This window comes from Salmo trutta, chromosome 21, assembly GCF_901001165.1.
Source record: "Salmo trutta chromosome 21, fSalTru1.1, whole genome shotgun sequence".
NCBI lineage: Eukaryota > Metazoa > Chordata > Actinopteri > Salmoniformes > Salmonidae > Salmo > Salmo trutta.
Window position 1 is genome coordinate 23,825,804 of NC_042977.1, and position 13,372 is coordinate 23,839,175.

The window sequence follows — 13,372 nt, forward strand, 5'->3', positions numbered from 1 at the left end:
TCTACGATAAGCTGCATCCAACGTTGTTTTAGAAAATTTGGCAGTACGTCCAACCGGCCTCACAACCGCAACCGTATTTATGTCTGTAATAAAGCACTTATGTGGGGAAAAACTTATTCTGAATTTATTTCAATTGACTGATTTCCTTATATGAACTGTAACTCATCAAAATCTTAGAAATTGTTGTATGTTGCGTTTATACTTTTTTCAGTATACATTGAAATTGCAGCTCATTGTGAATACAATAATGTAGTTAACTATTAGTTGAAAAATAACAATTTTACGCACTTCTTTATCAGTTTCTGTGGCATTTCTTCCTCACTGTGTACAGACCACATAGTGATACTGGGTAAATTATTGAGAAATGCAACAGACAGACAAACAGGAAGTCTATTCACAATGTTCTAAGTAATCTCATGACTACACAAGTTCATGACTCTGTCTTGTTGCTTTCCTCCTGAAACTGCCAATCAGACACTTCTATTTATACTGTAGATGTTGTCTGATTTTCTTCACTGTATGTACCAGGCAGTATACCCTAGTAGTGAACAAATGGGAATAACAATTCAAAACATTGGTAGAGTCTCTTAATCCGCGTTTGGACAGGTTCACAAGGTACCTTCTTAATTCTGCCTTTTAAAAGACTTGACTAAGGAGATCGAAGACATGAGTCATTTGGGAATAACCGACCGGTTCATACAGTGTATCCAATATATCATGTGGTCAAATGTACCTCGACCTTTGGCCTGGAATTAATTGGCTACTTATTGATGTATTTCAAAATCAATAATCTCTTCAACATCAATCTGATATTACAGACATAGTCAAATAAGTTTTGTCCAGTGGCATTAACACAGCTGTATATTGGACCAGTCAGTCAGAAAGTGGATTGGAAAGTACCTAAACAAGGCCTTTGTTTACATCAGAGCTAATAACTACTTTTTTTACTATGCCATTGTTGAAAAGGGGGGAGAGGTACTTCCATATATAGAATAATCCCCATCAACTCCACTTTGTGTGCTCCTCAGATCCTTCCTACTGTTTTCATAGCACTGGGCCGAAACATTTTACAGGAGTGACTCATGGCCTGTTTTGCTTTTGGGACTGGTTAGCAACGGAGCGGCCTAGCCTATTTTTGGCATCCTGTCAGATTCCAATACAGTCCTCCTGGCTTACTTTTCATTAGCACACAAGCTCATAAACTGTGCGGCGTAACGTTTCTAAGGCCCCCTAATGCCGCTATGCAGTGCAACATCTAGCCTCTCCCTAAATATCCAATAAGATTAGGAGACATACTAGGTTGACATACTAGCACATACAGTTGAGGTCGGAAGTTTACATACACCTTAGCCAAATACATTTAAACTCAGTTTTTAAAATTCATGACATTTAATCCTAGTAAAATGCCCTTTTTTAGGACAGTTAGGATGACCACTTTATTTTAAGAATGTGAAATGTCAGAATAATAGCAGAGAGAATGATTTATTTCAGCTTTTATTTCTTACATCACATTCCCAGTGGGTCAGAAGTTTACATAAACTCAATGAGTATTTGGTAACACTGCCTTTAAATTGTTTAACTTGGGTCAAACGTGTCGGGTAGCCTTCCGCAAGCTTCACACAATAAGTTGGGGGAAATTTGTCCCATTCCTCCTGACATAGCTGGTGTAACTGAGTCAGGTTTGTAGGCCTCCTTGATCGCACACTCTTTTTCAGTTCTGCCCACACATTTTCTATGGGATTGAGGTCAAGGCTTTGTGATGACCACTCCAACACCTTGACTTTGTTGTCCTTAAGCCATTTTGCCACAACTTTGGAAGTATGCTTGGGGTCATTGTCCATTTGGAAAACGAATTTGCAACCAATGTTTAACTTCCTGACTAATATATTGAGACAGATGAACGTGGTACCTTCAGGCATTTGGGAATTGCTCCCAAGGATGAACCAGACTTGTGGAGGTCTACAATTTTCTTTCTGAGGTCTTTGCTGATTTCTTTTGATTTTCACATGATGTCAAGCAAAGAGACACTGAGTTTGAAGGTGGGCCTTGAAATACATCCACAGGTACACCTCCAATTGACTCAAATGATGTCTATTAGCCTATCAGAACCTTCTAAAGCCATGACATCATTTTCTGGAATCCTCCAAGCTGTTTAAAGGCACTGTCAACTTAGTGTATGTAAACTTCTGACCCACTGGAATTGTGATACAGTGAATTATAAGTGAAATAATCTGTCTGTAAACAATTGTTGGAAAAATTCCTTGTGTCATGTACAAAGTAGATGTCCTAACCGACTTAACAAGAAATTTGTGGAGGGGTTGAAAAACGAGTTTTAATGACTCCAACCTAAGTGTATGTAAACTTTCGACTTCAACTGTGAAGGGGATCATAGTTTTAAGAGTTGAATGTGGTGGTGCTTATCCAACTATCTCTAAATCCTGATGTCTAGCCTGCTTACAGTTATTTCACCTCTTTACTCTCCACACCCTACGATCCAGTCAACACACCCTCAATGTGTTGTATGACAGTATAGCCGACAGACAGGGAACTGGGCGTAGATTATCACATTAAATGCCACTTAAAATCATGGCTTGGAGAAAACAGAATAAAGCTCACCTTCTTATAGAACCCTTGGATTACTATGGTCATGAAACACAGATACTTGTATGGCCAGCATATTCAAGGATCAGTACGAGGCTGAAAAAATAATACATTTCCCCAGTGAGATACCCTTTTTGGTGTCAGTCAGAGCACCTATTTGGTTCCAAAGAGCACCTTTCAGTGGGTTATTTCCCTCCTGTTCCTCATCGCTTTCTGTGAATTACTGTGCAGGAGAAAGAGTCAAAGTGGATATGTTTTCTGATATGACAGTCTCTTACCAGTCCCTCCTGTTTGCTGTAGCCATGGATAATAAAACATTTTAACCTTTATCTAACTAGGCAATCAGTTAAGAACAAATTCTTATTTACAATGATGGCCTATACCTGCCAAACCCTCTCCAAACCAGGACGATGCTGGGCCAATTATGTGCCGCCCTATGGGACTCCCAATCACAGTCGGTTTGTGATACAGCCCAGGATCAAACCCAGGTCTGTAGTGACACCTCTAGCACTGGGATGCAGTGCCTAAGACCGCTGCGCCACTCAGGATCCCGAAAGGAAATGGATGAGGTCCATTCTCCTCGCAACCAGGGTCACATGACCTCTCACAGCTTTCTACAGAACAGTCACACATCTGTGCATCTCTCTCTCTGCTTCACCTGATTCCCTGCTCTGTCCACACCCTGAGCATACAGGACACACACACGCACATACACACTTTCATTTCCTCTTTCCAATTAAAGTCAGTGAGGTGGGGCTGAAAAGGGTGAGGTGTTTTGGTTATTTTTAGACAGCCTTTCATAATTATGTTCTGGTACAGTGTTCAAACACTCTGAAGTCAGCAGCTCTTTTGAAAAACTGCAGACAAATTAAATGAATTATGACCAGCGAGTCTCTCTCTCTCTCTCTCTCTCTCTCTCTCTCTCTCTCTCTCTGACATCACTGGGAACTTGTGTGTATAAAGTAAACACAAGAATACAGCGCGTCAGGCAAGGGAGTGTGAGCACAGACAGAGGGCCCTTTCTTATACAGACAGGGTGGGCAGGGCAGGGAGAAGTGACTCTGCCCTGAGAGAGTGACACACACAGAGAGAGAGGAAGAGAGAGAGGGGAAGAGAGAGAGACAGAGAGAAAGAGAGAGAGAGGCAGAAAGAGCGCGATTCAATACAGACCAAGTATGGGGCAAAATTGAGAGCTTAGAGTATATCAACAAAAAGCAGCAGCAGATATTGAAGAGGATATACAAGGAAGAGGAAAGGAGGAAGAGGAGCTTTACTGGCCAGGACTTCTAAAGTGTTTGCCGGTAAGGTTTACATTTCAAAAGACCTTAAAAGCTCTTGATCTTATTTGGTTGAGTACCTATGGTTCAGGAGTCAATGAATATACCTATAATACTATGTGTGAACTGGAAGTCTGTTGTTTTGGGAAGTCCCTTCCATCACCCCTCCATGGTCTTTATTCATAGATACATATATTATGTACATATCTACCTCAATTACTTCATACCCCTGCACATTGACTCAGTACTGGTACCTCATGTATATAGCCAAGTTATTGTTAATCATTGTGTATTTATTATTACGTGTTATTGCTTTTCTATATCTATTTTTTTCTCTCTGCATTGTTGGGAAGGGCCCATCAGTAAGCATTTCACTGTTAGTCTACGCCTGTTGTTTACGAAGCATGTGACAAATAAAATTGGATTAGATTTGATCAGTTCAACAGGTACTGTGACGCACCAGATGATATGTTGCTGTTCAGTCACTACTCAGTGCCATTCTACAGCATGACTCTTTTAGGTAATGTAAACCTAATCTTAAGTATAGTCTTGGGCGTTGAGCCTTGTACAGTTTTGGTGATGGTTCAAACCTAAGGTTCACCATAAGATCTTGTCATGCTCTCTCCCTCCACTGCTTACACTATTTCACTCACACTGACTCAGAGGTTACCTTTCGGCATGAGCTGTAACGCATTAAGACAATGTCTTATACTGTCTTATACTGTGAGGCGATATGATAATGTTCGCATTTGTATTTTGTATTTCTTATGGATCCCCATTAGCTGCTGCTTAGGCACCAGCTACTCTTCCTGGGGTACAGCAATATTAAGGCAGTTATACAATTTGACAAACATTACAATACATTCGCAACAGATTTCACAACACAATAAGTGTGTGCCCTCAGGCCACGACTCTAGTACCACATATCTACAACACAGAATCCATGTGTACGTGTATGTATAGTGCGTATGTTATCGTGTGTGTGCATGCATGTGTCTGTGCCTGTGTTTGTCTCTTCACAGTCGTAACTGTTCCCATAAAAAATATTCCATCTTGTGTTTCTTACCATGACACTGCGATTTTGAGTAAAGATGTGAATTGGATACACTCTTACGCATGACTTTCCGTGTCTCTAAACTATTGACTGTCCCTGCAAAAGAATGTTGATTGTCTCACATTAATAAGAGGATAAAAATGTCAAATCACACATTTTAAGTTTGTGTTGACGAGTCAGGAGGGTTTTGCAACAAATGATTGCCCTGGGCCAATCATGAAAGATTCCTGTGTGGCCTTGTATTGCCTTCTGTCATTCAGGCTTTTAGGTTGGGCAGAGCAGGGTCTCAAGCTTCCTAAATAGCTGAAGCTTACGCATGCAGTCATAACAGTTTCTGCCCCATCCTGGCTTTGTGTTGCCACTGAAAGTGTCTTTCTGTTTACCGCTGATCCTAGGCCAAGACAATGTTAGGTAATTACGTTACATTGTTGTTATTTTACATGAATTTTACAGCCTGGCCAGAGTACAACGTAGATAGTAAGATGTCGTGCTCGATGAAATTGGGATGTTGTGGTAAAGAATAAGATGTTGACGTCTTTTCTCCCCATTAAAAGCATTGAGTTTGAATTAATTATTTTAATTGTCAATATATGTTTGAAAACTAGTCTCCAAGGTCTTCACAGCCTCTGTAAATTCATGTGGAGTGCACTACAAAAGACCTGTCACCATTTTGAACTTTGGCGAGGAAAACGTTCTCACACCTTGCTAGGCAATGCTAATGAGTCATAGTGATACTCATTTATTCCAGTCATCACGTCTTCCTATGTGTGATCATTTAGTGGGCTGTATGTCTCAACATCAGGCTCAACTTCATCAAAAACCAAATGCAAAGGCCTTCATCCATAAATAATGGATAGGCTTACATTTAATGGATTTGGTGAACAAATTAGTTTAGCGGAAATCGGACCTTAATGTTGACAAACTGCAAGTAGGTACAGCTTTCTTACTTCAACGCTACAAAATAGCAGCAGCGCACTGCTTCCTGTTGAGTTATGCCAGAACGGAAGTGAAACTGATGATGGGTTAACCAATTCCACATATGGGCTGTGAGACAAAAACATAATGCACAGCCTATTTGCAGTTCAGTTGCAGCCAGATACATTTGGGTTAGAATGTGGAGCAGGCAATAGAGGACAGAGGAAAAACCTGGCCAACATTTTAATATCCATAATTCTAGTCACCGTAAACCTATAAACTAGAGACAGCTACCATTTAACCTCCTGGCTAGCCATAAAGGTTACCGTTCATCCAAGGTGCAGTGGAATGCTACAATCAGTTAATGTTAAAGTCAAAACCATCAAAGTTAGGTTCTGTCCATCATTGCCAATCCCCTCAGAGCTCCATTAGTCGGTACATTTAAATTAGTCCAGAACGAGTGCATTTCCCTCTATGGTGCAATCAGGCAGCCAGAGCCATGACTTTCTCCTCCAACTTTAATGAGAGTAAAGCTGAATAAGATACTTGAGCAGAAGAGGGAAGAGGGGGGAGAGAGCGTAGAGGCACCAGGGGGACTGGAGTTCATTCTGCTCACCTTCTTCTCTCTATTTCTCTCCGCAGACAATCTCTCAGAGCCAGAGGAGAATGGATTAAAATAGACAGGAGACTTCAGAGGACCTGAGGTAGAATCCCCAAATCCCAAAAGAGGGACACAAACAAACTACTCTGAGAGGCAGACTCCATAGACCTTCCCGTTGCAGCAAGGAAAGATTGGAATCATTACAGCAACTGAAGGATTTCAAAGGAAAACGTCCATCTCTCATAAAACAATTGATCTTTGGTCTTCAAACTTTCATAAATAATGCTTTGGTCTTTAAACCCCCAGACAAAGCACTTAAGGAAGGAGGGAAGGATAAAGAGATTCTCCCTGCATCAATGATTTTTCCAGTCTCTTGCTATCCTCCCTTGGCATGTGCTACTATATCAGCAACATCTTCACTATCAAGAGTTCACCAGCACTAGATCAGGGTCAAATCACCATAGAAACAATCCCCTTCCTGGTAACAGCAACACCCTTGGCTGACTAATTCAATCATCTATCCTTGTTGGCTATTGTGGTTGGCTTCTTCAATAGATGACCCTCAAAAGGAGTTGCTAAGACACTGTCAGTGAACCATGAAGGAAGACATCTTGGTTTTTTTCAGTGACTTGTGGAAGGTGGCCACCACCAAGCATGACCAGGGGATCTACAATACAGTTTGCCTGGTGGTGCTGCTAGCCCTGCCTATGGTGGTGCTCTTCACTTCTCTGGTGGTGTGCTGCCACTGCTGCTGCTGTAGCCGGGCCAACTCCACTGGTTGCTGTGGAGACAGCCCAAGCTCAGACACAGCAAAATCAGACAAGAAGAAGAAGAAGTGTCCCAAAAATGAAGATTTGTGGATCTCGGTCAAAACAGGACCTATGACACCAGACAGGGTTGCCCTGACGATGGTGTAGTAGTCGTGACTGATGTTCAGATAAGGTTTCATTCTTTTGTATTTATATGAAGCTCTTTTTTACTGCAAGGTAAAAGGCCTTAGCCTTTTAAAGGCCCTAAGCGATATTTGTTTTTAAGTTTTAAAGTTAATTTCCTGCAATTCTACAAATTTTGCCATGGGGTGTACAGAAAATATTGCAGTTTTAAATCACCTTTTTGCAGTTCTCCACATTTTGCCATGGTGCAGAAATAACTTTTTGCAATTTTATAACACATTTCATGCCATTCTACACATTTTGCCATGGGGCAGAGATACATTTTTTGACCGTTTGAAAGCAACTTTCCTACAATTCTACACATTTTGGCATTATTTAATGATATCTGAGTGAGAGTGACTAACAAAATCAATGAGGGCCCCATGGAGGTCAGGGCCCCTAGGCACGTGAACTACGTGCCCAGTCGGTATTCAGCCATGATTACTACAGGTTTAGATAGCTGGGTAGACTAACTACCAATCTAAACATTGTTAGCTGACATGTCTAATTGAGTGATTGTCAGTGACTGATATCTCAAGAGTAAAATTGCTGATGCACAGCCAAATTTCAAACTTTCACCTTGTGTATTATACTATTCTAACTTTCAACAGTAAGTGGAGTTTACTTTTTTTTGGCGGGGGCCCCCTAGCAGCCTGGGGTCCTAAGTGAACACATGTCGCTTATGCCTGGAGCCGGCACTGGTGTTCAATATGCTCCATAGAAACTCTTGAAAGAGACTAAAAGAGCCAATGATATGTGATTGATTGTGTGTGTGCTTGCATGCATATGTGTGCCTGTGCATATGCACATACGTGTTACTCTCAAACTCAACTCTGTACCTTGAAGCTAGTTCCACTGCATTTTTTTTTATTGTTTCCTTCTAATCACAGACTGATTTAGACCTGAGACACAAGGTGTGTGCAATTACCTATCAGGTAGAACAGAAAACCAGCAGGCTCCAGACCTCAAAGGGTAAGAGTTGAATACCCCTGTGTTAGAGTGTGCACTCAACCAGAAGGTTGAGGACTGCTTTCTATTTCCAATGCTGGAGGCCAGCAATCTAGTATTGTGATTCGGTTAGAAAGATCATATTTTTTATAGGTTAGACCATTTCAAGTTCAAAGCACTTGCAGTTATTGCACTTACAATGTGAACAATGTGAACTTATGTAACTACTTTGAAATCTTTTGCTGTATTTGCTATATCCACTAAATGGAGATCTCAATTCCATTCATGAGTTGACTATCAATCGCTGAATTTAATAGAACGAAGTGAAGCACTGAGATCTTTCATTTACATTCCCGTAGAGTATGCTAAAGCTCAGTATTGTTGATAAATGAATGTTTCTACCCAACAGTTCCATGTGTTACGCTACCTTATGCTCAGATTGCCATGTGTACTGTCTAGCACTGTCCCTATTGGTTCATAAAATAATTATGCGTTATTATTATTATCTCCAGGCTCTCAGACTTTGGGGTGCTAAGTGGATCCTTCTTACATCTTTATCCCTCAGTGCCAATAGCCATCATTTCACATGTAGTGATATTTACTGGCATATCATAGTTGAGGTACTACGCCATCATTCAGTATTTTCTACACCATTGTGTTGATAAAACATAAGTTGTGTGCATATGGGGCGGTGTATGCAAAATGCACACATTTTGGGGCGGCAGGTAGCCTAGAGGTTAGAGCGTTGGGCCAGTAGCCAAAAGGTTGCTAGATAGAATCCCTGAGCTGACAAGGTAAAAATCTGTTGTTCTGCCCCTGAACAAGGCAGTTAACCCACTGTTCCCTGTTAGGCTGTCATTGTAAATAAGAATTTGTTCTTAGCTGACTTGCCTAGTTAAATAAAATAAAAAATATGTATGCAAATAGAAGTTTATAATTGATTTACAATTCCGGTGACAAATCAGTTTAATTTGTTATATTTTTTTATTATCCCTGTTTTAAGATCCTTATTTTGAGCCTAATGGGCTTCTGTATTAGTTATTCACTAAACTTTGATCGAGCCAAATGATGCATTAGAACATACAGGTAACTGCCAAAATAAAGGAAACACCAACATAAATAGGATGTTGGGCCACCACAAGCAGCAAGAACAGTTTCAAGGTGCTGTGGCATAGATTCTACAGTCTGGAACTCCATTGGAAGGACACAATACCGTTTTCCCACAATAAATTCCATAATTTGGTGTTTTGTTCATGGTGGTGGAAAACTCTGTCTCAGGCATGATCTGGTGACTGAGACATGCATGCTTGCACACACACACGCACGCACACACACACACACACACACATACACACACACACACACACACTTTAAACCCCCCTATGCTCCTTTGAGACCCCTCTTTCAAAGTCAATGAGATCTCTTCTTCTAGTCATGCCAAAACAATGGGAAACTGGGCATTTTACATATGACCCTAAGCATGATGGGATGTTAACTGCTTAATTAACTCAGGAACCACACCTGCGTAAAAGTACCTGCTTTCAATATAATTGGTATCACTCATGTAGGGCTTTATTCAATCAGATCCACTTTAGCCGACATCCAGATAGCGGTTGTTTTGACATGTCAGAGGTGGAACTGTGTTCCAGCTGTCAAATCCACAAGCGGCTCCTGGCATTATAGCCTACCTGAAGTGGACATTGCCATTGACTGCACGGAGTCGCATTAGGATAAATCTCATGCAGCCCTGTTTACAAGTTTGAACACTGGAATGTGAGATGTAATCTACACCTCGATTAGGCTGATAGAAATCCTCATTATTTGAATGATTTTTGATTTGAACATCATTATTTTTGTATAGCCTACACTCTCGTTTTGAACTTTTAATGCAAGGGTGATGGGTTACAATGATCAAGAGCAGCTGCTCTCCAATTTGACAGCTCCAACGCGGTTACACCTTCGACACTGCCAGGACATCAGTTATGAGGGTGGCGGCTATCGCCAGTTAATGCTTGATCTGATTGAATCTAGGCCTTACTCAAGTGTTTCCTTTATTTTTTCAGTTACCTATATATTCTGTCTGTTTGTTATCACACAAGAAATCGCTGAGGTGATACATTTTCAAGTTATGAGCTCAGGCCACACGGGCGACTGCATGAATCATTTATCCTGTCATTTGATTTTACAAAACAGCTGGAGTAAAGAGGGACAAAATAAAGTATTTTTGTAGCTTTGTTGATTCTTTGTCGGTTGGTTCATGTGTGGTTCACAATACATGTGTTTAGAAGATTTCTGTTATATTGTTTGTTGCATAAATTAACTTCATCCCTAGAGAACCTGGGCAAATGTATCATAATTGAATCTGATATTTGGTAACCAACATAAAGCATTAGCATCCACACACTCTGGATGCTTGTTGTTATTTCAAACTGATATGTAATGATAGTCTGGTTCTGGAGTAGTGACTAGCAAATTCTATGTGTCGAGATAATGATTTGGGGGTTTCCTACTCTCTGTCAGACATGCCGTGTAGCTGAGTCCTACAGCTCTGACAGGCCCAGGCATTCAGAGGCAGAGCACAGACATGCAGTGGAAAGTCTATGTGGGCTGATGGCAGCTTGTCTGCCATGACACAACCCACCAACCCCAGCAGTACACCACTTCTAAACAAACAAGTCTTGTTTGAATACTACACTACCACTCATGGAAAAATGACATCAACCCTACCCATAGCCACACACACACTTCAATGGTGATTCAGCCTATGCTCATGGGTAGGTACTTTGTTGTATGAAAGCCTGTTTGTCAGATGCCACTTTGGAATCTGAGCTCCAAACTTGAGCTCATGTTGAACTTGTTCTCTGTGAGTGAGGTAAATAGCCACAGACTCAAAACACTGCTGCATGTATACTCAAAAGTGTAGGGATGACAAAATAAGCATATTTGTTAATTGACAATTGAAGTAACCTTTGAAGCAGGAATAAGCACATAAAGGGTAAAACTGTTTTAATTATTTTTTCTATGGGAGATTACATGTGTCTAACTGGATAAAAATGTGTGAAGAATTGTGTGTGAGGCATTTCCTTCCCTTTCCATCCCTATTACATTCATCTCAGCATTAAAGACATGCTACGCTACTTTGCCGACGAAGAAAGTATTTTTTAAACCTCCCGCTTTGGGCAGGATGTGTCAATGTGTAGTTCATACATGTATAATCTAAGAGCAGAATACTGTCTTACCTCAATTATTCACAATCCCTAGTTTCAAAGCGACTGTTTTCTTGAACCTATGCCACACCATTTCCCCTATATTTCCCCCCACGTGGGCAGTCCTCTAGCAATTAGAGTTCTAGCCAATGAGTTTCAGCCACTCGCATTTAAATATTTCTAGCAAGAGGCCTGCCCTTCATTATCTAATGAGGTTGCAGGGTGGGCCCAACAGCTCAGTGGACACAGCAGAGAGAGAGAGAGAGAGAGAGAGCAATGATGTGGTTCACATATCTGCACATATGTGGCGTACACTAGTACGCAATTGTCGGGGACCACTTTTGGCTCGTGAGTGCTACTCTCAGACTAGTGGCTAAAAAGTATCAGAGAATCTCTTTAAGAGCTCATTTGCCCCAGAGTGCTGTTATAGGAACCAATCTTCTTTACAATAATTTGCAATCAATGTGGTTCAAAATAGCTATTGCGTCAATTGGCTCCTGTGAGACATTTCAAAAGTTCAGCTAGAACATTCCACAGTAGGCCCCATCCTCTTCTTCCTTCTTTATCATTCTTGCTTAACTTTGTGAATATCTTTCTTGCATTGTTATTCACACAGTCCGATGTGTGAAATCATTTCTCAGCAGTGAATTGAAACGACAGCTGAGAAACCAGGGGAAGTTGAGAAACCTCAACTTGTGGTATGATACACAACTCAAGTATAGGTTATCTTAGACTGTGTCTGTCAAAGAGAAAACCATAGTCATTCAACTCAAAAAGGACATAAATAGGGACCATTTTCAAATGTCCTGTCAAGATCAGGTTACCTGTGAGGTTACGTCACAAAGTGATATGAATGGTAAAAAGCAAAAGGAAACTGCAAATCTGCTATTCTGTTTTTCTGGTATATCTAACCTTTTCTGCAAATCTAACCCTGTTTCTGGGAAAGAGATGGTGAAAATCAACCATGTTCTACTTCGTTCCTCTTCAACTATGAATTGAATTTGTTAATTAACATCAACTGAATCTTTTTGATAAACACTGTGTGAAGTCATGTCCCATTCAAATAGCACTCTCTGTCACTGCAGGCATAGATGCTAGTGCTAAAAAGGACTTCAATATAGTACAACAACTGGGTCATTCCACCAATTCGCTGCCTTTTGAGAAGTGTAACTTGTAAGAAAAAAAAGTTGGATTTCACCTAACTTTAACATTTCGTTATTTAACATTCAACTTCATGAAAATCATGTTTTCCCATCTCAAATGACTATAGTAAGTGCCTATTAAATGTGAAATAAAGTAACAGGGATGACCATAACAGGGCTGAAGATTTCTTCTGAAATCAGCCATGAATCCCCTTGTGACAGGAGGAATGGAAGTATGTAGTGTGCAACAGGCAGTGGCTATTGAATGCAAGCTTCACCAAAAAAATGAACTTGTTGAAACATGTATAGCCTGTCGATCTATGGGTAAAAAGGTTGACATGTTATGCTTGACACCACAAAACACCAGAAAATGGCCAAAAATAGTAGAACCAGCTCATCTGCTTTTACTCTATGATTTGACTATTAGATATTCAATGTTTCTTTTGCAAAAAATATTTAAAAAGGAATAGTTTCACCATATTAAAACGGGAGTTCAGTTCACATAACAGTGTTGACCTTAAAATGAGGGACAGATGTAAATGAATCACTAATCACATGAAATACATAATAGTCTTCAGAAATGACTGTCATAGCAACACAATAAGTAGGGCTTTATAATTATGGTGAAACTTGGAGACATTTTGGGACTAAGTCGGTTAAAATCTTTCTAGAAGTGATACAGGGTTGATGGAGGGA

At 40.4% G+C, this 13,372-nt stretch overlaps 1 protein-coding gene across 3 annotated transcripts; it reads left to right on the top strand.

Annotated features, from left to right (window-relative positions):
- Positions 1-3,547: 3,547 nt before the first annotated feature.
- LOC115156995 (uncharacterized protein KIAA0040) lies at positions 3,548-10,664 on the top strand. Of its 3 annotated transcripts, none has more exons than XM_029704826.1 (3): positions 3,548-3,902; positions 4,307-4,398; positions 6,490-10,664. In XM_029704826.1, exon 3 carries the CDS (start codon positions 7,045-7,047, stop codon positions 7,363-7,365), a length of 321 nt encoding a protein of 106 aa, XP_029560686.1. In that variant the 5' UTR covers positions 3,548-3,902; positions 4,307-4,398; positions 6,490-7,044; the 3' UTR covers positions 7,366-10,664. The 3 variants fall into 3 exon arrangements, with proteins under 3 accessions (XP_029560686.1, XP_029560685.1, XP_029560684.1); XM_029704825.1 differs by having other exon boundaries at positions 4,317-4,398; XM_029704824.1 differs by lacking the exon at positions 4,307-4,398 and having other exon boundaries at positions 3,549-3,902.
- Positions 10,665-13,372: the final 2,708 nt, after the last annotated feature.

Coding starts and splice junctions, on each gene's coding strand:
- LOC115156995 (XM_029704826.1), top strand. CDS start 7,045: ATGAAGGAAGACATCTTGGTTTTTTTCAGTGACTTGTGGAAGGTGGCC.